This window comes from Echiichthys vipera, assembly GCF_963691815.1.
Source record: "Echiichthys vipera genome assembly, chromosome: 21".
Taxonomy (NCBI): domain Eukaryota; kingdom Metazoa; phylum Chordata; class Actinopteri; order Perciformes; family Trachinidae; genus Echiichthys; species Echiichthys vipera.
Genome location: NC_139846.1, coordinates 17,527,843 through 17,553,141, shown reverse-complemented (window position 1 = coordinate 17,553,141; position 25,299 = coordinate 17,527,843). Strand labels below are relative to the sequence as shown.

Here is a 25,299-nt window from a genome sequence, read left to right as displayed (position 1 = left end):
TTTCTTAATGTTTGACAACAGCCAGTCTCCCTGAAGTCATAGAGTTCACACAGCTGATTATAAGGAAAGAAAAAAGGCACACTCTTTCTTCTTTGCTGGGCAATTGAGACTTCTTTCTATGCATATTTACTCTAAATATACTCTGGCCCTTTAAAGTGTACAATCTATCAGTAGTCCAATGTGAAGTGAACAGTATATTAGAGTGAATTTATGTCAAGTCAAATCTTGGGAATTAGGGGTACATTGCTCAGGTATATTAAGTACACCTGAACTACAGAATGCCATTTGATCCTACTGGATTATAAACCAAATCTTTTGCAAATAACCAGCACATTATATAACTGTATACATGCATGTTGTATATATTTAGGATTAAGACATATTTTACCTTGTGAGGCCCGAATTCTTCCTCTTCGTGGTCAGCTACACCTCAGTCGTCAAGGTGATGATGACGCAGTCCCTAACAACCAACACAAGTACACATAGTCTCAGGTTACCTCCTCATGTTCACTTTCACTCACTGAAACAAAAAATAGAAGAGACAGTCTGAATTAGATTATACACCTCTCAAATACGTAAAAAAACAAAACACATCAAAAAATAGAAGAGACGGTCTGAATTAGATTATACACCTCTCAAATGTGTAAAAAAAAAACATCATCTTGATCTCAGGTTTCAGGATTATATGTTATATGTTATAAATTAAGTTAAAGGTCCCATATTGTTCAAAGTGAAATTCCCATGTCTTTATTATTATGCAGGATGAGGTGCTATATAAATACTGCAAAAGTATTAAAACGCTTAATCCAGAGAGAAATACACACAGCCCGTATTCAAAAACTGTGACTTTAAACAAGCCGTCAGGATGTCCATAGAGATATGATGTCACAACTATATACTAACATACTATACTAAACTAAATCAGAGGAGCCTGAGCTTTTTCAGGAGGGGCACTTAAAGAGAAAGAGAAAGGAACACAAACGAAAAATAAAAAATAATAATAATATTTGAATTCTAAAAGTAACTGTGTGTTATTCAAATACAGGCAAGGAGATATGACACAGTCTCAATGCATGTCATTACCAAAATTATTACCACTGAGTTGTGCCAAGATAAAGTTTCATCTGTGTGACAGTCTCATCTGCCAGATGGCATCACTGTTTGTGTTTTAAATGCTGTGTTCAGTGCTGATTACAATGAACTCCCCCAAACTGAAGGTAAAGTGCTCACACTGCTATGTAAACATCCATTATGTAGTATGTGACAATTCACACAAAAGTTCCCCCATGCATTATTTAGAGGGATCTGCAGACAAACGTATTTTCCAGCCAAAGACAACCTAGCAAACTTTACAGCTGCTGTGAAGAATAGGTAGAAAAAGCCTGGCGGATGGGCCTGCTCACGTTTGGCATAACGCATATTTACACTAATGTCCCCCTTAGAACACGTCATGAACTACAGCTAATATATCCCTCTGAACAAGCAGTCTTACTGTGCTTTATTTATGACTGCAAAGCCATTAGGCCATTGGTGGCCTTTTCAATTGAGGAAGAGATATTGCTTATATGTAATAACAATGAATATGCCTTATTTGTTTTTAAAAAATGGAGTCAGTGTTTTTTTATGTAAACTTTATGAATGGTGCTGTGAACTCTGCTATGACGTTCAAGTGACCCACATTACAATCAATACTTGATTACCCCGCAATGCAGGAAACAATCAAACGTTAACAAGGCACAATAATACATCATTAACGCACATTTTAATCAATACAGTGCACGCAAAGGGGGGTCAACAGCACCTATAACCACTGGGATCTTTTTTGCTCATTAAGCTGCTAAAATGTGATCTAAATAAGATGCCCAGTGATTTGGACCTCCCATTACCTGGCTAAGCTGTCATTGATCGTTTATGCGATTAAATATAGACCTAAATTCCATTTTATCCAATTAATTCTGCGTACAGACTTGAGAGTGGCTAATGATGTTATCTTACCTAATTAACCTGTATAGGGATTCAACTCCAGGACAGGGGATTGTTCATCCTTCATCCAAGTGTTCATTATTATCATTACAATCATTATCATAAAGGGGCTAACTTATGATGTTGGCCATTCCATCACCATTAATCTAGATTGAGTCCTTTTTTCCCCCTTCTTTTTGGGGAGGGGGATCCTTTGGGGTCATTTTTAATTATCACTAAAGGATGAGAATTATAAGCCGAATAAGTTCAGTTGTGGTCACAGCAATCACTGGGATCCTGTGGGACCACATTAAATGAATGTGATCTGACTACTTATGACTGAAGGGACACTTCTGATTTTGCTGTGTTTCCGGCCCTGCGTCCTGCATTGCTGTGAAACTCTCCTCACAGTTTTCTGTCAGCTTTCCCATTGAATGTCGGCTTCAACCTATTAACACAACAGACTTGGAGCAGATCAATAGCCCTCATTGGGCCATGTGTCATTAGTTAATCGGATATTGATGAGGGTATTGACACGCACCTAATTAATCTCAAGCCCAGTGCCGGCTTTCATATGTTTCCTTAATTATGCACTTCATCTTAGTCCTTATACATCAGCAGGCTGCCGCTTCCTGTTTGACAATGAGTAAAAGTGAGCTGTCAATTCTCAGTCTCTTATTATTTGTTTATTTTCTTTCTTCCTTTCCTCTTTTTTAACTGTTATATAATGCAGAAGTAGTGCAGTCAACATGCATGTGCATGTTAAGTGCATATGTGTATGTTAAGTTTGAACTTTGGCACATAGAGGTTTTAACTTTGGCACATACTAAAAGCAATGTTAAAGTTCTTGTCATTGTAAATTGTTTGAGATATTTATTTTGGTAAATATCCAAATGCTCAATCCACAGAGAAATGCACACAGCCTGTATTCAGAAAGTAGAAAGTGCTGCTGAAGTCATTCCCCAGCTGTAATGATAATGCAGAGACACCAAGAGCACAGATGCGAAAGACAGAAACAATGACCAATCAGAGTTGACTGGGCTTTTCGGGAGGGGGGTTTAAAGAGACAGCTGCTAAGACATAACGTTTCAGACAGAGGGTGAATACAGGTATATTAAGATGATAGTATAAGAAAAACAAAGTTTTTTTGGAATATCATTAGATGTAAACATCTTCTAGTAGAAACCCAAAATACAACTACCTTATGTTTACTTCGCTACATAGGCCAAAGTGTTTCTCTACTATCCTGGTACCCTTATGTTTATGGATAAAGCATGCATGTAAGTGCTTATGAAGTATACATGGACGTAACCCTGTGTCTATGTACAGTATAAGCTATTGGATGTGAGCTCATATCTGTGTGCTTTGTGTGTATCTGCATGTGTGTGTCTGTGTGTGTGTTGACGCATACATCCTGATCAATAGAGCTGCGCATTAGCGTGCTGGTGTACAGATGAGAGAGCACCTGAAGGTGACCCTGACTACTGGCATCACCACAGGGCTCCAATAAGCTGCTCCTCAACCGCTGCTCTGCAAACCACAAATCTCCAACTTTTAGCCTGCTGCTGTTGGTTTGATTATTGTTTATAGATACAGCCGAGAATTAAAGTATGGCCCGCAGGCAGCATAATTATTTACAGCTGAAAACTCATATCATTACCAGCATGCTCCTAATTGCCAGAAGTAATATCAATGTTAGTTGATTAAGTGTATTTTTTTTTCATCTTCACTCTCCATAATGTGCAGAGATTGTTTTCCCTCAGCATATGGGGTGACGGTTTATCTCAATACAGCTGTTCATCTGTCTTGACTTCTTTTTTTTCTCTTCACTGTTCATTCCAAAATACAATATTGCGTTATCTTCAGAGGGTAGCGATCGATTGCTCCACTTTTTGTAGTTTGCTTACAAGGTCAAAGAAAACACAGGAGATTCATTCCTTCATTGCTCAAAAATAATTGATCTCTATAAAGATTTTCCCTAAATAGATACAGATGTGACTTACAGGGGCGGACTTTCTGACTCAAGGTGATGTCAGAGCTAGAGAGAAAGGCCAGTAAACCTACCTTTAATTCACAATCAAATGATTAATTAAAACAAATGTTTATTTGGCCTGGACCTCCCTCCCTCTGCTATGAACATGTCAAAATATTTCATCCTGTATTTAAAGCGCCAAGAAAGATGAAGCTATTAATAACACCGCCTGTGAAGGGGAAAATACATAAACCTTGAAGGCTACTTTATTATTCACATGTAGATTACTCAAACATGGATGTGGCACTGCGGCACTAGAAAGCTTTTTTTTGGACCTGAGTGTAGAAATCTCAGAATTAATACAGTGAGTATATGTAAAAATGTTTAATTATATTTCACAGGGGTAATGGGTAAATAAGTCTTACAGTCACAAGTCATAATAATAATAACATCAGTAATAACAACAATTGTGGTGCTCCTGTTTACACAAGCAACAGACCGAGGCTTTGTCCACATGTATACAGGTATTTAACGTAGCTTTATAGCTATGTTTTGGCCTTTCTTCCACATGCAAACTGCATCTTAGACCACTGGAAGTTGACCTTTCGAAAGGTGAAGATTTTTATAAACTCGTGTTGACAGGGAAAACAAAATAGTTTTTAGTTTGTGTGTGTGCACTGTTATCTCATTTGTGAGGCGTCACATGTTTATGCATACATACACAGCTCCTTTTCCACTATACCAAGGAACAGAGATGTCCAAATGTCACACAGAGACAGCCAGTTATCCTTCTGTTAATAGCCTTTTTCAGGATACTGATTGGCCAACATAATCTTCGCCTTCTTTACATGATTGGTCAACATGATTTAGGGTTTAGATTTATGCCACTACCTTTTGGTTTGGCGTGCTCTTGACAGCACTTTGATGTATTTTTGCATTTTGTAGAATGGAGTTCATCAGTGCTTATGTGGGCAGATTTATTTTTTTGTGAAAAAAAATACCCATGTATGTATCAACGGCCCACGCCAATTATGAGTGTTTTCTGGTATGGTGCTGTAATCTGTCAGAAAACTTTTTTTGTTTCTGGATTCTGGTTTCCATTCTGGAGTAAGTCTCAGTTGGAGCTTGACTTTTTGGTTAAAGTTATTTCTATCACACATGCTTTGCTGTCTCTTTGACCACAGAGTTCATGCAGCCTCGCAAGAGTGGGAGTGAGTGACATTTAAAAAAAGGATTTCCATGTGAAGCCTCAACTTTGCTTCAATCAAACTAGGGAGCATGTGCTGTCAAAGTCCGCTTGCCTTGCATGATACAGCATAAGTAATACGTAGAGGAAAAGTCATAGAAGGCAATATCATTTTCTTCCAATGCATCATATCTTGTGATGGAAAAAAACTGACATGGTCTCAAAAGATTGTGTCTATAAGACAGTTAACAAGGAATCCATCTCATTCTTGTAGAGTTAAATTTGTGCAGAAGAGCGGAATAATTGTTAAAAGGGCAACGCAAATAGTGATTAAAAGTGGGCCTAGGGTCATCATTAGGGCATGATCTCAGATAAATTGAGAGCAAGGGGGAGTGTTTGAGAAACATCTTGCTGACCAACAAGAGGCATCTTACATGCAATTGACTCTTCTATGACAAGGATTTATTATGCGCTGTGTGACAGGGAGTGAATCTGCCCCTTTGATGAGCACAGTGACTGTGAGTTCATGCATAAAACGCTTGAGGAAATTAGACAATTGTCGGAATGAAACTTTGTGCAATAAATACATTTTCTTTCTTTCTTTGTCATTCATTCTGAGACATAATGATGTCATTGCCCAGTGAAGGTCTTCTGAACCCTCTTAAAGATCAAGAGGCCAAGGGGGTGGTGTGTCAGTGTTTCAAAGGGTGGGTATGTATAGGATATGATACGAAATACAGTTGATGAGCTGGACTATGTTTGTAGGAACTGCACTTTGATGACGCACATGATACATGAAAAGTTCTATGTAAAAGTGGCCGATGTTGATAGGAATAATGATGCTTTCTTGATCTTATCAATTGGTTATCCTTACAGTCATTTTTATACTTACATAAATTGTTAATACTCTTAATGTTCTGAGTTTCTTACTTGAAGTCAAAGGCTGAAACTAGAAAATTGAAAAAAATCATTGCAACTTGCTAGCTTGTCAGGAAGGGGGGGTTAATAACGCTCCAAAGTAAAGCTACATTTTGGCAAGAGAAAAACTGGCGTGGTCCCTTTATCGCTTACCTCATCTGAAAAAAATTGGTTCTATAGTTGTCCACGAGTCTCCCCTTTACAGACATGCCTACTACAATCCCATTCAATTTGTGACAAAAAACATGAAGCCTCAAACATGCATGTCCAGTGGCTGTGGGAGACTGTGTTTGCGAAGATTAAGGGTTTATGTGCAATGCAATGTGCATCTGCTATTTCACTCCTTTAAATAAAGAAGTTTAGAATGTATGTAGATGCTTCGTCAGCCAACTTAATTCAATTAGTTTGCAGCTCTATTCATCTTTGACGTGACAATGAACCCTATGTATCATGCCTGTCATTTGCTGAAAAGCAGGGTGATTATATGCGCCCCTAACTACTTAACAGTTTGAATTCCCTAGACGTGGTGTAATGACAATATAAGTGTGTTGCTGTCATAGTGGCAGTAGTTGCTGTCTTTGTGTTTGTTCTTAAAGGTCAGAGTAAATTCAGCATTTTTTGGGAGCAGTGACCAAATAAAGTTGATGATAAATGGTCAGCAACTCAATCTGCCAAGTAAACTTTGCAATTCATCACTAAAGAGTTACTTAACATTGTATACCAGATAATGAGTTCCTATATGTTAAATTATAGCATGACCACTGGTTTTAATTATTTTAACTTTGTAGATGCAGTTTTTTAACGCAGTTGTTAATTTTGGTATACCTAGGAGATTTTTATTCTCATCAAAGCAGTAAAAGTAGTGCTGCCAGTTACATATCATTGTCTACTGTAAAAATGAATGACAGTTTTAGTTACAGGACCTCTATATCGCAAGACAGGTGTATCATGAGCAGAGCCGTGCAGAGACCTCTGGAGGGGCAGGTGCTCATAGTTAAAAAGGGCCAAATGGGACCCAATTTTAAAATACCACGGCATTAGGGCTGTGTATAGTCGATGATCCAGGTGTTACGGTTCAATATATTACAATGTACCACATGTATCTCAAAAAATAGTATAAAGAACACAACACCATGTGCAAAAAATCTGAGTTAAAAACACGTTTGTTCTTTATATGCAATCAGAACAGTGAGATCTGCATTTTGCAGGATTCCTAATGTAAGAAAGAGAGAGAGCATCAAAACTTGCAGACACTGCTAGGAAAAGGCTCAACATGACTGACCTGATGTAATGCTCAGCTGACAGGTTACAGAGGGGGCTACAGCCAAGGCTGAGGGAGATGCTTCCAGGAGACATGGCTGCTGCACACAAAGAGCTGCAACTGAACAAAATAAGGCACCAGATTCAGAAAACAAGTGTGGGGAAATAAATTGAAGAGGGGACTTAAGTGGGAGGAAGGGACGGGGATGGTCATGGCAGTGGAAAGAGTAAGAGGGGAAAAAATCTATATAGATGAGCACAATATTTCAACAGTTTTTGAGTGTAAGGAATGAAGCAGCCTGGACTTTGGGGTTTGCTATACTCACAGTGCTGGCCAAGGAGGTCAGGATACTGTCCTGACACAGATTACAGTCTCTGTCCTTAATTGTTTGTATTTAGTGTTTGTATTTAGTGTTATAGTAATTACATAAGGCAAAGTCAGACAGCAGCAGCACCTGCTATGCTGAGCTGTAACTGTCAGTGGTTAGCCAGTTCCTCTAGGAATTATTTATAGTGTCTTTCATGATAAGTTGCTTTAAAATAAAAATAAACATCCTACCTCACTAAAAACATAGCCTACTGAATATCCCTGCATCTTGGCAGTAGCATAAAAAAACATTCAGTTGATGCAATATAAACATGGCTAACATTAATCCAGAAATAGCATAGTAAACTACTTAAAGGTAGCATTTCACTTCACTGTATAGCCTAGTAGTACTTTTGAATTTTGCTGACAATAATTCACTTATCTATACTCACTGAATATAACAAATACAACTTTAAAGACTGCTGTTATAATCGGAGATTGACATGGTGGAGTTATAACCAGGCTATGACATGATGACTGTAAGTGCTGCCACAAACTGAGCTTGCCTTTGCTAGCTATGTTCATCCTGTAGGGGAGACTTCTTAGCTAGCGCGGCTAACGGCTACTATGTAAACAAACCAAACGTGCATGCGTGCATTCTCATTCACTTCCTCTTGTAAAGTACACAGAACAACTGCATATTTTCACTGTGAAAGGCAATTTACCGTCACGTCATCTTCCGGCTCTCTCCGCTTATCCCGGCCTGGCCCTGTTCTGGCGGCGCGCCTGGCAGGATGTGGACACGCCATGCCACAACTTTGTTTTGTTTGTTTGTTTGCTTGTTTTTTATTAACGGTTTTTGAAATATAATATCCCTGGTCAATAATGTTGGCACAATAAACTAAACACTATTTACAAACAAAGAAACAAATAATCAAGAGAATGAACAGCATTTCAAGGGTGAATATGTAGAATCTTCTTTAAAAGCTATATTTAAAATAATAATAATAATAATAATAATAATACTCCCAAGGGGTGTTTTTGAGGGGTACAGAATGAAAAAAGTCTGAATTGATATTTAACATTTTTTTACAGTTTTGACAATGACTTTCTTTCACGTTCTGTTTATATTGTACCAGCCAATAGCCGCTGGCATTGCGAGTTGCCAGGGTTGTCTGTTGTTTGGTGCAGCTACTGTAGGCTGGCACTGGGTGAAATGGAGTTTGCCAATCTGCAGCTGCTTATTTGTCACAGCAGCTGAGTGACTGGAGACGGGTAGAAATTAGAGTCAATAGGCTATAGGCCAAGCATTCACTCGATGGACTGAGATTAAGGAGTTCAATATTAAAACACACGCCCAAATGGCTACCTTTCTCCTTAATTAGTAAGCCAACTTTCAAGTTTACTTAGCTGTAACGGCAACGGTAACCACTAACGGTAAGAGCTAACGGTAACTGCAATACTTTATACATTTTTATGTTGGGATTTGCCAGAGGGGATGGGTTCAAACAGGCTCAAAGAGACTACGGTCTCTTGTAGGCTACTGGGCCCCGGGTCTGACGAACATGGCAACCTGAGTGCTTTTAATTATTTTTGTTGTTGCGACTACGATCTTGAGACACTAGATGAAGGTGTTCTGCTCATTCTCCATATTCAACCTTTGCTCATTATCTTAGCTAAATGTTATATTCATACAGTGAAATAGCTGAAGAAATTTCACTCCTATAAATCTTTTAAAAATCAGATCTAAATACATAATCTGTAACGATATCAAATTTAAAACTTCTTCTTAAAAAAACTAACCAAACAGATTAGTTTATGCAATTCTTGTAATATTATACCAAATTAGATAAATCCTTGTGTATGTCGATGATTATGTTCAAATTTGTGTATACTTCTATCTTATTTTATGGTTTTGTATTATTGTCCTGACGTCACGCTATAACTAGCCTATGTGAAAGTCTGGTCATCAAGTGGCTGGAGGTTCAGGTCATTTTATTTCAAGCTAATTATTATGGAATAATAATGGAAACGGATGTTTGGGATGTTTCTTTCAATTTAAGCACTGCTGATTTTATTTACAATGTCTCCAACTCAAATAGCCCTAAACCAATCACTACTTGCCACAGCAGCTGAAAATAGCTTAGCTTTTCTACACAGTGCCAATACTAGAGCAATTCACTCTTAAGTCCTCCGAGGCTCCCACAGTCCAACCTGTCAACCATGTGCTAATGTTATAATGTTTTACATCAGACCTTTTGTCATCTCACCTTACCATTTCCTTTCACTCTCCACTCTCATGTTATGCCCACCAATAAGGCCTTAACATAATATGTTGAGGAGCAGGTACGTAAAACAAAGTTGTTTTCTTTTACTTTTTGGGTCAAACTGTACATTGCAGCAGCGGTGCAGCATCAGTGTAACAGTAATAACTATTATACTGTTGGTTGGTCCAACAACAATTCAGATTTCCAGCTTATCTAGAGCAGTGGAAAAAATTGTTTAGTGTGCTATGCTTACTTTCAAAATGTTTAGCACTAAGGATAACTGTTGGAAACACTATATAAAGCATTTATAAGTTTGTATAGGGATCAAAAATGCTCATTTACTGATGACTCACATGGACAAAAACCTGTTTGAATTAACATACCAGGAAATACTTTGTCTAGGCTGGACTCCTGCTGCAGCAGCCTGAAATGAGATCAACCCTGATCTCACAGGTCACTAGAAACTAACACATCTGTCTTAATATCTAGGAGAGTGTTTGAAATGTAAATGCCTTCAATGAACAACTCCACTCAGCTTGTCTTCAATGGACATGCAACGCTGACCCTTCGGGCAGTAGCAAGCTCATTGGACTATTCATAGACTGTGTCCTCTGCCTCTTGCCTTTTAAGTTTTTTAAAGGGTGTAATGTTCACTCTGTGAGTTTAACCTGGATCTCTTTTGAACTTTTAATGATCTATTTCCTACAGTTAATGATTCAACACTAAGTTTACTACTGTGTGTGCACTGACATATTAACGCACAGGCAATGGAAGGGCACATTTAGATGTCGAAGTTAACTTAGGTATTTCTCTGTTTGCCTCAGTTAACCCGCTGGATGTTTCATATTTCAACATTTACATTTTAAATAAACCTGTGGTGATCTATACCAACCACTGTATGCATCAGTGTTTTTTGTCCTAATGCTAACTCCCACAAATAATATGCTGTTGTTGTATTAATAAACAATATAGTGAACAGCAGGTGTGTTGCAGTTTTTTCAATCTTTACAGCATAAAATACATGAGCTTCAGGCAAATAGTTGGTTGCCTATGGCATTAGCTAAAGTAGAAAGAAAGAAAAAACTTTACTTAACAATGTTCCATAAGGTCAAGCTAGCTACTGTGATAGGCTAAGCTAAATATATTAGTGAAATCACTTTAAAAATTGTTGTTAATGTGATTCAAGATGCCCTTTCTTTGAGTAGGCTAGTTGTTGCATAACCAACACTTTATACTGTGAAAGTCTACATATTACCAGCAACTTGCTAGCTTACAAGTAAATAAATAGCTTTTACGGAAGAGTTTGTCAGACAGTTTGTATTAAAGTAAATAGACATTGTTTCAAATTAAATGGTGAATGACATTTGCATTTATTACATTGTATACATTCAATCAGTTTATTAAAGCAGAGCTTTTTTTCATTCCCCGATAATATACGTATGTCCTGGGAGCTGCATCTCCCTATACTTACGATTGATTGGTTAGACAAGTGTGCGTCTGATGTCAGTGTGTTGTCAATTTGGCAAGTAGCTTTTTATCACAATTTGAATGAATGGGGAAAAAAAAGAAAGATCTTCAGATGGCATTGGTCTCATATCCTGACTCTTTATAATGTCATCAGACCAAGTGTCACTTAAACATTTTGTTTCCTTCTCTCCCAGTGTGCTCAATTTTCATTGTCGTGTTGTTTTTCCTTCTTCCAGTTCTGACATATAGCCTTCCAGAACTCAACTCAACTTCATACTGATCTGGACTGAGGCACTCTCTTTCTGTTGGACAGAGGTTAAGTTGTTTGGTGAGAGCCATGGTCAGGGGAAGGTTTCACACCTGTAATTTTGGTTCGGATTAAAAAAAAAGCCAAGACCAAACAAGGCAAAGTATGAAACAACGCAATGATTTTCTTATTATTCTATTATTTCTTATAGAAAGTGTTGAAGGTTCACACACACACACACACACACACACACACACACACACACACACACACACACACACACACACACACACACACACACACACACACACACACACACACACACACACACACACACACACACACACACACACACACAACTTGTATTGGATTTCTGAGAATTCACCTCTTAAAGCCAGATAATCCCATGTCTTTGTTGGTATACGCTCTGTTTGCTTCAAGATGAACCGCATTAAAGTTTACGGCGAGGAAGTTGTTTAACCAGAGATGAAAAGTACATAAAAGGCAGAAGTAAATGTTAATACAGGTGATGCATGATGTCATTGTAGCTCAGATTTGTTAATTCTTTAATTGCTTGCGTCTTATTCCACATTTCAGCTCGACGTCTCTTTGAGATCAGACTCCCCTTTTGTGTTAGGAACTGAAGCAATATTATTCGGTTGGGTTGTTTAGTCAGTTGCCCTGTGAACAATAGATTTGTTGATATACTGTAAATCCTGCACATTGCATTAGATTCTCTTTCTGTCATCTAAGGGTTTCCTAAGGAAACACTCAACAGCAGAGCAGCATTTTAAAGAGCAGGTTATGTAACTGTCTCAGAGCACATACTGTATACTGCTTAATCAGTTGAACCTATAATTCCTTCAATACCCATAGTCACATTTGAACACTTTCTTTATGTGTACCATACAATAAGGTCAAGGTTTCAAAGTGTAATGTTTTGAATTACAAAACCCTTATCTACATGCAATCCCCTCTGTCCTTTCTGAATGTCATTGAAAATGGGGAGCAGGCTGCTACTTTTGCAGATTCATTGTAAAGTAACTTAGACCGAGGACTAGTGTTCAATTGAGAACTCTTCCATCAGTGATTTTTTTGTCATCTCTATCTCTCTCTTACTCTGCGAGACAAAAACAATTTCAGCTTTAGAGAACGCGTCGAAGCTGAAGGCAATCCCAGCACCATTCTCACATGAGCAAGTGTAAGATGTCGGCCTACGTTGGGCAAGTCTAAGAGCTCAATATCTCCAGCACATGAAGTTATAAAGAAGCGAAGCATCCTCTGTTGTATAAAAGTCATACATCGCTTGCAGGCACCGAAACACAAAAGAAGTTGAGCCGTGAACGTATTATGAAACAAGATTGGAGAGAGGCAAATTGGTAATTAGCCTCTACGTTGCGAATGAGCATTACAGTCTTGCTTATGACTTTCCTCTCTGGTCCCTAAAGCCTCTTCTATTAATTTAGCTCAGAGGGGCCATCCATAAACAGGCTGAATAAGCTGTTAGCCTTAACGACGAGTGCAAATGAAGGGCTGGCTAAATATGCTGAAGGTATCAGAGATAGCAAAACATCCAATACTCAAATTACAGTGAGTGGAGAGGGAGGAGTATGAATAAATTAGTTTTCTCAGGTATTGCTGGAATGCATGCACATTTCTTCTGTAATTTCATAGAAAATGTGCTGTATCAATTTAATAAGAATTTCAACTATTTGTTATTTGGTTATAACTATTGGCATCTTGCAGAAAGGAAAACACATCATTGCCTGATGAAGTGAAAAAGTTAAGTGCAGTCAAGAACATTAATGGGCAGGTAAGTAACACCCTGCATGTATTTTCTAAATGCTTGATGAAAATATCTTTAATTGGGAAACAAAACAGTTTAATAGGATAAGACCATATAAATTGTGGGCTGCAGAAAACTGAAAAACTGTCTCCTGACCATTTGTTATGCTCCTACCCGTGTTAATTCATTCTTACAAATCCACTGTATGCAATTTAAGGAAAAAGTCAAATAAAAAATATCATCACAGAAACAAAAATGCCGGTTATACAGTACAACTCAGTTATTACGTTATTATGTATTCTGATGTGTTGAATTATTCTATACGTGACATAAAGACAATAACCTCTGATCTACTGGCAATCTTTTCTGCAGAGCACAATATGCTTGTCTGGCATCCTTTGTCACATATCATGTTTTGTCTCCCGGCTTTAATGTAAATTGCTCTGAACTCTTTGGAAATTTGGTCTACCTCCCTCATGAGGTCAGTTTCCTGCCTCAAAATTCATTCAGCCCTCTAGTACAGCTCATTAAATGAAAAGGAAGTAAGACAGAAACTTCCAAATTAATTTACAGTAGAACACACCTTACAGGTAACTGACTTGAGTTTGATGTAATTACTCCAGAAACCATAAATGGCTGTAATTGAGAAAAGGCCTACAGCATACAAGGATAACGAATGGTGAGATAATGGAGGCAGTGAAAGTCTTAGCTATTCAGATTGATGTTAGGGGGAGACATATCTGGCTTCTTTGAGATGGCCAATTCCTGCAAATACACCTCACCAGCACTGGTAGCACTGCTGCCCTGCGCTTGCCCTCCTCTAAGCATGGCGCTTATATTCAGATGAGATAACCATTAGCTCTAAGTGGTCTTTAGCCCCAAATTCAGCCATTTCACAAATTAGCCAATTTTCATTAGATGTTAGCCAGTGGCTAGGGTCAAAAGGTCAGTTGTGGTAAATATGAGGTGCAAACCTGCAGTTAAGGGTATTAATAAGGGCTCGTTCAAAAGCACTTAAATGGAGCGTGCATCACTTTTACTGGGAGGAAGGATGGGTGCTGGCTATTCAGGATGAGTGACATTTGAGCTCATAAAATGTTGGGAATATTTCACTATGACTGCACTGCTCTGACCTCAACTATGAATGACACAGGTTTTAAAGCCATCTCTTGCTCTGCTGTGGCCTACATAGAGTCCTAAATGGCCGCTGCATGGTTTAATGCAATAGACAAAACAGCATTAAGCTTTTGCTCTGCACCAGAGTGGGGAGAAAGGCTCGTCAGCCCTGCAAAGTAGACTGGAAATAGAGAGAGAAAGAAAAAGGGAGCGAGCACTCTCGCATCCCTGTCCTTCCACTCCATCGAGTATGCACCAGGGCAGACGGACATATGGGTGACGCTACATTCTTTAAAGGGAGTGAAGCAAATTCCTGACCCCCCTCCCTCTCTCCCACCCCGTCGCTCACAAATTGCCCGTTCGAATGTCAGCCCTCCTTTTTATCAAACAAGTCCATTGTCTGCCAATTCGTGGGGCACTGACAAGAGGAGGCTAGCAAACTGTGGAACCTCTCGTCTGTGAATGAGCGCGTGTGCTTTTGGATATGCTCACTAGCTGTCGTATAAGCAGTCAGCCTTTTTTAACACGGCGGCACACAGTCAGACAAAAAAAATCAATACAGCTTTGCATGGGCCTGACCCACATACAGTGAGGCCAGTGGCTGCCTCGTCGAGGCTGTTTTATAAGCAAGTGTGTGTATGGAGAAATGTGTGCATGCGCCTACACACATGCTTGTGTTTGAATTTTGGATTTTATGCATGTGAGCCAATTTGTGCGTATATACATTTGCGTGTGTACATGCAGGAGGTCATGTGCAGGTTGACTTGGAGAGTGAAGAGTGCAAGTTTTTTGTAAAAATGCATATATACAAATCCATGTGTGTGTTTGTGTGTGTGTCTGTGTGCAAGTCTAAACGCCGAGTCCGAGTGGGTGTTGAGTTCACACAAGCCCTTCCTGCTGCCTGACTTCACTGTCACTGATTGCAAGCGACGCAGAGCTAATAAAAGAGCAAAGCTGACTGTCAGCAGCGATTAGGGTAGCTACACAGACAAGACAAAGAGAGGGGAGCACACAGCGGCATTGGGTATGGTCATTAAACAACTTGAGTCAAGGAGAAGACTAACCTGGTTTATTAAGGGGGAGGAGAACAGCGGTACAGAGCCACTTGCTATAATTTTGCAACCGCATTTTAAACCAAAATGTTAATCGAGTACTTTCAAGTTTGGACAGAGGAGATGAAATCAATTTAGCATTTCACACAGACTCCTTGCCTGTGTGGTGGATTTTTCAGTAAAGTAGATATAGGCACACAAATCATGTGAGTACACCTTTATTTAGTGATATGTTAAACAGCTACTGTACCATTCGGTGTGGGAAGCCTGAACTGGTTATAAAGATGATTTTACATAACTAATACATAACACAATATACCTCGATCAAATATCATGGAGTGCAGTGTACTGTTTTAGGAATGGAGGTAATTGTATAGTGCGGAACCACTAGTTAGTCAGCATGAGTTGTATTCAGATGCACAGCTGAGTATTTCTTTATTGTGAGCTTGTGTGAGGGCATTTCTGTCTAATTATATCTCTATTGTACCAATTGTTTGTTTTATTTATTTATTTTCTTCTCTTTTTGCTTGTTGCAGTCATTTGCACACTCACAATCTTACATCATTGCTCTAAAGCCAATTGTATTTCTACCATCTCACTTCACTCTTCTTTATTTTCACTCACTATACTTAGGCCTACACAAACATACACACATAAACAGATATTGACTCAGTTCCAAGATTTCTTCCAGTGGCTGGCTGCCTTAGCAGTATACCTGAAGATCTCCTGACAAGCAGGTGGGGATTAGTAAATCTCCTCGTTTTGCCTTTCAGCAGTGTTAGGTCTCTGACTGACTGGTTTACTGGCTGACTGGCTGGCAGGAAGGTTACCTCACCATCTCTCCCTTTAACATCATGCATACCAATGATATTATCTCTAAATAAATCAAATCTGAAACCCACCCGTCTTCTTTTTTTAAGATTAAGGGGGTACAAGTTATGTGTGCAAATGTGCTACTAAGAATGGGAAGGGGCGGGTGTTGGCTCTTGACACATGAGCACTTTAAGAGCAAAACTAGCAGCTACGTTTCATGTTCAGTGGCCTCTAGGATGAAAGGGAAGCTCAATTCTGAATCTGTTAATGACGGTGTGGATTATGAGAAAGACAAGACATGACGTACGAGAGAGAGAAAGAAAGGCAGGGTGAGTAAACAGCAGCGCTAGGGGAAGCAACAATGAAAAATTTTGGTTTGACACACAACAAATACAGAAACTGCTTTCTAACGATCAGAATCGTTAGCCTGCCCAGGCCTGTGATGACAACTCCAACCTTCAAGTCCCACGTTTGACAGCATTCTTTCCCCGACCATATTATTCATGATGAATACAAAGTCATAAATGTGTCACAGGCCTGACTTCCAGTTAATGAGCCTGAGAATATATGACTCATTTGGATTCCTAGGTGGTAGGGATCAGGAAACGCTAGTATTTTACTTATGTGATCAACATCCTACCTAACACCATCTTCATTGTGATGAAATAAAACTTACTCAAGTGGTAAGGCCAAGTGCAGGCCCTTTCTACTCAAAATACTTAAAGGGTCCGTATTGTAAAAAACTGAGATTTCCATGTCTTTTTTATAATTTATTATAAAGCAGGGTAAGGTGCTATACAAATACTGTGAAAGTATCAAAATGCTCAATCCACAGAGAACTGCACACAGCACGTATTCATAAATTGTGCCTTTAAAAGAGCCGTCAGGACTTCTGTACAGTTGTGATGTTACAACCATAAAAGTACTGCTACAGTGGAAATACAGTCACTCCTGAGCTGCAATGACAGAGAGACACTGAGAGCGCAGATATGGAAAATCTGAAATCTCTGACCAATCAGAGCAGACTAAGCTTCTTTGGGAGGGGGCCTTAAAGAGACAGGCGCTAAAACTGAGCGTTTCAGACAGAGAGTGAATTCAGGCATATTCAGACGGACAGTATGAGAAAAATAATGTTGTCGTTTTTTTTACATTAAAACATGTAAACATGTTTGGTCAGAAACCAGACATGCAGGTATGAACCTGACAATTAGCGTAATATGAAACCTTTAACATAAACAAATATTGTTATAAATATTGCTTTAACCAAAACAAGAGAGCCTTCAGACACAACAAATATCTCCAGCAAATATAAAACCTTGGTCTTACTTTTGTTGAATCATTACCACAAAGCATCCAAAAGGTAAAACTGGAAGAAGGAATATATGGATATATGAATAGATGGATGGAGGGATGCAGGGACGGACAGATGGAGGTAATTAAAGGTAAGAGGTGACCTGAAAGCCCAGACAGGAGGCAGTAAAAAAAAGCAGTTGGAAGTGCATGTGGGAGTTCTTAGGAAAATGTGTAAGTAAGATGTAAACGACCCTTATCATTCAAATTGTGTTATCATGGTCTGGCAAATGGAACTTGCTTAGCTTTTCTGTAGTGCCCATATATACAATGCACCCTCTCAATACTATAATACTGAAAGACAGAATAAGAATAATTCAGATACAAAAAACTCTATGTACGGTGTGAAGACAGTGTCTGAGTAACACGACATGAAATGTTAAAAAAAAATTGCCCCTGAGGCAATTTAGCCAAATAAAATGAAAGCACAGAACATTTTTAAAATTTAGACGCCTTTCTGTCATTTATACATTCACATATAAATTTAAATTTCTTCTTTTCTTTGATTAAAAATGAAGCAACAGCAAAAAAAAAAAGGTCCTGCATTAGAATATTTCGAAATCCTTTTGTTGCACGTACAAAAAGTCAGTGGGGGTGGATTCATTTTTTCTAAATCACGCATGTCAAGTTGGAGTTGGATCTCTCTGTTCTTACTCTCCAACTGATTGTTCTCATGTCAGCAATGTTTTTTTTTTTCCAGTGTCTATCTAATTATAGCTCTGTTTTTGTCTCCTACATTCTGTACACATACTGTAGGCAAATGTAAATGCACACTGAGGCATGCAGGCACAAGTTATCGCACAAACAAAAGCCCATATAAAATGCACATGCCTGAGATGCAGGCACACTTACACTCATATAAAAATAAAATGAGTCAGAAGCACACACACACACACACACACACACACACGAAAACACACACAGACACACACACATGAAAACACACACACACACGAAAACACACACACACAGACACACACACATGAAAACACACACACACACACACACAAACCCAAAGCCTGTTTTTCCAGCTTGTGTTAGAAATGACTGCCAAGAAGCAGGGGTATCCCACAAGCCCTGTAGCCAAGAGACCAAGGATGATAACCAGATTGAAACTTTCTGTGTGTTTGTGTGTGTAGGTGAAAGGAGGTGTTTACTATTTGCAGTGAGTGAAAATCTCTCTCCTATGTGCGTCGGTGTTCAGGTTCTCAAAGCAAAATGGGTCTTTGATACTTTTGATTTGTGTGTGTTTCCCTCATGTGGTCGTGCACTAACTTGATGTATCTGGGCCCAAATGCAACACGTTTCCTGCTTGTTTTCGTACGCATGTGGGTTTGGCATTAATGTAGTCATGGTCATTTCTGCTCCCCCGTATCCCTCCCACTAACCTTCCTTTGAAGTCCCAGCAATATTGCTCCCAGGTCACCATCCCCAGGAAGAGGTTAGCAGGCTGCCCCCTAAGGCTGCCTTCCTGGGGGTCTGGGGGATTTTACACCTCTCCTCTGTAGCAATCATTCTATTACCATCTGTGTCTAAATATTGTTTACTAATTTGTTATATAATTAGCAACACTGCACCAAACACACTGCAATCAAATGTCCATGATCGAGACTATTGTAGTATTTTGTATTCTCTTGTATTATATATTGTAATATGATTATTATTGCATACATGTATGTATGTGTCTGATAGACAGTGAGTCAAAAAGAGGATAAAAGCAAAAGAGAGCATAATAACCATTTTGCTCTTTGGCTCTTTTATGGACATTCACACTGTTCTAGACAAGTAGTGGCCTTTATCAATGCACAAATCTATCCGATTTAGCACAGCTTCCAGCAACAGAGAGAGTGAGAGAGTGGCTTGCCTATAGATGAGAAAATGTTTCCCTGAGCCATCAGCCATAACTGACATTACCGGTTCCTCTTAGTGACTCTGATTAACTGTTGTCAGTGACGCAGCCATGAAATGCTGCAGTGAAAGCAGCCATGAAATGTCATTTTATTTCGTATTAAAAGACCAAATGCAACCGCACTATGTATTGTATATAAGTCCCCTGCTGTGCACTTGTTCATTTGATTGAATGGAAAGAGCAGAGCACTCCTGCTGCATCAACAAGACTAATTGCCTTTAAATATACCGAACGGGGCCATCCTATGAGCATGACAGACTTTAAACCATTTTAGCTTTTGCAGACACACTTTCTGTCACACAACCCATTTTTGCACCATGCAGTTACAATATGCTGGTACACAGACACATACAGTACTGAATGAGTTCAAAACAGTTTGCCTGCATCTATTTATCTTTCATCTTAGTTTTCATACCTTAAAGCTTCTTCTCCAACTCCAGTTTAAAAGCCCAATGATCCATTTTGTTTGTAGCCCTGGTGAGAGCTCTGTCAATACACCGTACACAAACCGACACAATCCAGATACACAAGCGAGCAAATGCACACACATGCATGCACACATTAAAAATACAGATTCACAATCTCAGAGCTCAAAACATTACCAACACACAGTTTTTGAAGTGCTCCACATGCTCAACAAATCAATACAATTATCTTTTGTTCTTGGGACGTGTTTTCTTTCCCCAATAAAAATCGAAATGTATTTTTATATGCGTAACGCACAGCGGCAAAATGTTCAATGACAACACAGCGTCTAGGGAATGAGGAAAGTCTTCGTCCCGGCAAACAAATACATGCATGCTATTTTCTGCTCTTCCAAGATCAGATATTTGGGGCAAGGTGTTCACAGTTTCCTTGTGGGTCTCTCGGGGGAGTCATGTTTTGTGCTCCGTCTTCGGTCTGAGATAAATGAAAAACCTTTTGACTTTCCCTCCAAGGAGAGAGCGCAAGCAGGGAGGAACTGTGAGCTATGCTGTGGAGAATGCAGGATGCCTCCAACGTAAAGTAAAAAGGAGAGAAGAGGGGGGAAACATTAATAAAACAATTTTCTTCTCATTATAATGCTGTTCAGCTTTCTATTTTTATTTTGCATTGAGGATCCTGCATGTCACTTTAGTTGGGAATGATTTGACACAGCAGCATTTGCCACAGTGGCATATTGTTGCATGTTTTTGTCATTACTCAACGTCACTTCTTTATGACATTCCATAATGCCATGTATTTGCCTGTTGAAATAATAATAATAACAGTTACATATTCCTCCAGTGTTTCGGTGAGTTTCAGAGTTAAAAGCACACAGATTTATACACATATTATTAACTGCGCTCCTGTCAGTTTTGCAGGCAACTTTCCCCAAACAATTCCATGGGGATTGGGTAATAGAGAAGTGTTTCTTCTAGCACTGTCATCTGGTCTTTTGTTGAACTTTATATGTCTTATGGCATCTGCTGTAGTTGGCTGGTCAACTGCCCATCAATCATCATGTTGCACCATAAACTTGACTGTGTTTTGGGCTAAGAAACTGCATCACTCACCATGCATCCGTTTGTACATCCACCGCTCCGTCCTCCTTGTTATCATCCGTCTGTCTTTCTGTCTGCCTGGCTGTCAGTGCCACATCCATCCATCAGTCTGCATCCAACAGTTCCCATTGATTGAATGAATAAAGATACAAGTGAGATTTGAGTGTGCTGACAAGGCTTTGGGTGATCAAGGAGAGGTGCCAGCTTGCGCCAAGCATTTGACGGATATTAATACAGTACCTTGGGGTTATTTCAACACTCTAGATTCAAGTCAGCTTTACAGATACAGTCATCACAATAAGGGGTGATGATTGAATTTACTATAGAAGTAAGTTATGTGACTTGAAAGTACTGTTTGCATTTGGCTTATCATTCTAATCATATTACATGACACAAATGTGCTTTCAGATTTATCTAGTAATTGTAGGTTACAGTAGCTATATTTGCGTATTATCGTACGCAAATATGGCGAGAGTGTGCAATATGAGAGTATGCAATATGGGCATTTTGCCCAACATTATATTTGCACTCAGGCTAGTATCTCTTCTTATAATTCTATAGGTTTTCTTTGGCCTTTTAGATGGCTACTCAACATTTTTATTATTAGCTCATTTTCATTCATCAGGCTGTTCGAATTCAACGAAAAGTAATGCAGAGGAATTTGTGCGTTTTCAACCTATTCCTTTTTTTGTGTATTTCACTTATTTATTTGGGAAGAAATTGATACACTGTAAGTCATGTGTTTTCCACATATTAATTTGGTAGGTAGTCCACACATTCAAAACAAGGGACGCAGCATAAGAAGGCGAGTTCAGGCGAGCAGCAGCAACCGTCACGGCCCACTTCCAGTCATTGCCTTCTTGATCTACAGTTCCTGTCACTGTTTCGTAAGATATCATATCAATTTTGTGTAGATCTTTTCATACGATATCATATGAAACTGTTGATGAGAATATGTTGAATAGATTTCTAGATAAAATTGCTCTTTCTGATTAACACACAAAAGAAGTCTGTTTACTTTGGACTACACTCCCTTAGCCACAAAGGGGCTGTGCAAACCATGATAGACCATATCAACATTTTAGTCAAATGTTACCCAGAAGTAAAGGAGCAATGGTGACTGATGGGAAGGTGGTAGTTACTGAACCAAACTGGCATACTGTGCAGGCAATAACACTGAGACAGTTATTTTGACCGTGCTACGACGTTAAGTTGTAGTGAAGCCAAACGTGACTCACCTTATGAGTAACAGGATGTAACCCAAAACCAAAACTCTGTCTTTCAACCTAACCGTGACCCTTTAGTTTCTGTAAATACATTCTAGCACCTACCTAATATCTGTCTTAAAGGCTCGGTAAGTTATGTATGTATTGTAGGCCAACAGGTTTCATTAAATTAAGTGAATTTGTGAAAGGAATGACAATAAATTCATCGCTTTCTACAACCCTATTTTAATTCAACTCAAACTGTTAAATAACAAATGCAATATTTCTACAAATGCTACCTCAATATCATGCACGCAGTAATCAGTATGGGATTTAATATTTGCAGAGAGTAACAGATATGAGGCAGAGCAGGGAACATCACATACTGAGTTCCAACGAGTGCCTTTTATCCGTATGTAATCTGTGTGTAAGTGTCTGCGTGGGTGTGTGTGCAGGTTGTGAAGGTGCGGTGTTATTAAACGGCTTGTTGCCACCTGCCAGAATCACAGATGGGTAGCGCTGGGCCATACCTGAGTATGTTTTTATGTGTTACCTGACACTGGGGGTTAAATCAAGGAAAAGACTGACAGTTGACCTTTAATCAAGATGAGCATTGGTGCAATCTTCCCACCATGGTGGATGACATACACGCACGCATGCACACACACACATACACACACGCACGCACGTACGCACATCTCCACCTTTTATCCGCTCTTATGTTCTCTCTCTTTCCGTGGTAGTTATGCATCATCTTCATCTGTTAGTCATCAGTGTATCTGACTTCTTTCTGTGGAATTGGGTCGGCTATGATTCAGATCCATCTTTACTATTCAGATAAATAATTCATGCTTGGCAGCATAGAGTACATGAGTATGGCCTTGCAACCAATTGTGTAGCAGTGTTTGTAGGGAATTAAAAAAAAAAGTATTGAGTCACCATGATTTTTATGTATTTGTTATATACTGTATATAAATGTATACCATCATGAACAAAACTGTTGGGAAAAAAAAGTTTCTAAGAGGAATCATCTAAAAACAATAAATATCGTGCAGTGCTGATCACCTGTGGGATGAAGGCACTTCAACATTCCACTGTTGTGAAATGCAGAAGCTTGGCCATTTATGCTCTCCATTGCAAGACTGGGAAGAGAGAGGGTTGAGAAAAAGCCATCTCCATCATCTTCATCAAAATGTCCCTAACCACATGTTGAGAGGAGAGAAATCCTTTAAACTTGTTTAAGTGGAGGTGTACGTTCAACTTAAGGCAGGGCAAAAACAGCATTAAAAAAGCTCAATGTTCCCCAGTAATCCAATCGCATCACACCAGTCCCTAAATCTTTGTCAAGGAAATGCAATTGTTATAATGCGTTTATTGAAACTTGGGCAAGGTTTTATTTAATCATGCCGCGCTCTAACAGCACTGGCGGTAGATGAGAAAAACACACAATCTTTCATCACACCATCATCCTTGGGAAATCCAATTTGTTGCTGTTGCTCTCGCCCCGATGAGCACCACACATGTGATTGCTACATGGTACAGCTTAGAACATGGAGTAAACTCTGTGTTAATGTGTGTTGCATGCGTTTCTTTCCCTTTTATGTTCTATTGTGTGTCATAACAGTTTCATTTTTCTGGTGATTATCAAAGTAATTCAGTGTGTTGGGAAGGTACAGGGTCTCTGCTGACGAAGTGTGGTTGTACAGTATGTGTGTGTGTGTGCAAACCTCGATGGAACCCTAAAGAAAGAGCACAAAGTCACACATTCAGAAGTTGACATCCACACGCACTGCCTGACTTGTTTATCAAACAATTTCTTATTTACACATTGTTCCACCTTTATGAGATTTCACAGGGGATCTGCTTGGTCGCTTTACAACCCAAAGGATAGTTTCTTTACTGCACAACACAGGAACAAAACTATTTTCTCCTGATACAAACTGACATATTAATGTTCAAAATGTATTTCTATGGCATAATACTTAATTAATGCTATGATTTTATTTTATTTTCATATAAAGATATGGGAAAGGAATATTAGAATCAAATCTACATGCCAGAGTAACCAATTTTTGAAATTCCTGGATCAATTCCCAATGTTTTTTTCTCATAATAAAATGCATCATCTCCTCCAACCCATGTGACCACATAAGTCCTTTGGTCCTACACTCTATTACGAGTGTAGTCCATGTACTGTATGGTGTAGTCATATCTAACTGTAACAGTTGTAGTTTTTAAACACGTGGTTAACATTGTAAACGCTGTTTTAGGCAACACAACACTTGATTAGGTTCAGGAAAAGATCCCGGTTTGGTTTAAAATAAATGTTTGTTATGTAAATGAACTTACGTACGTAAATTAAGTTAACTGACGTAAGTTAAAGTAAGTCAATGTTTACTTTGGTTTCCCATGGGGTAAGAATAGCAGTCTCCTTGGTGATGGTTCTATGTTTGTTTGACCCATCCACCACCCTGACCTCCTCCCTAGGCCTACTTTAGCACACTTTGACTCACTCATTTGCTCCTGTCATAATTACTATGGCCACTAGAGGTTGACGCCTAACAATAACGTAAATATTGGTCGTAATAAGGTGCTTGTAAGATTGTTTTCTGGGGGAGGGGGAGGACAGTCTCAGTTCATCCTCATGCTGGAATTATGGCTACAGCTCCCAACTCTTGACATTTCGTCAAGCAAGCTGAATGGTCAGGAGGGTGGGTTTGAAATGGAAGTGGGGAAAAAAACATGTCAACGGAATACTCAAAATCAGTATTATAGTATTATAGAACATTCCCAAATTATAGTTGTCCACGATCATTCACAGGCAGCAACTTTTTGTAAGAATGCGTCAGTAATCCCCGACATTTAAAACAACTCTCTGCAGGAGAAATTGTCCTAGTATTACAATGAATTATTTATTGGGTGCTTATTTCACTAGTAATCACTGTTGTGCATTCATCCG

General features: G+C 39.0%; 1 protein-coding gene across 1 annotated transcript in view; it reads right to left on the bottom strand.

The window, feature by feature from the left end:
- The window catches only part of ofcc1 (orofacial cleft 1 candidate 1), a gene marked incomplete at both ends in the record, with an annotated part of 92,931 nt that extends 84,517 nt beyond the window's left edge, over positions 1-8,414 (bottom strand). The window contains one exon of the mRNA XM_083936403.1: positions 8,331-8,414. Within this exon, the coding sequence (XP_083792529.1) occupies positions 8,331-8,414 (84 nt within the window). The remainder of the gene's footprint in view (positions 1-8,330) is intronic.
- Between the last annotated feature and the right edge of the window lie 16,885 nt (positions 8,415-25,299).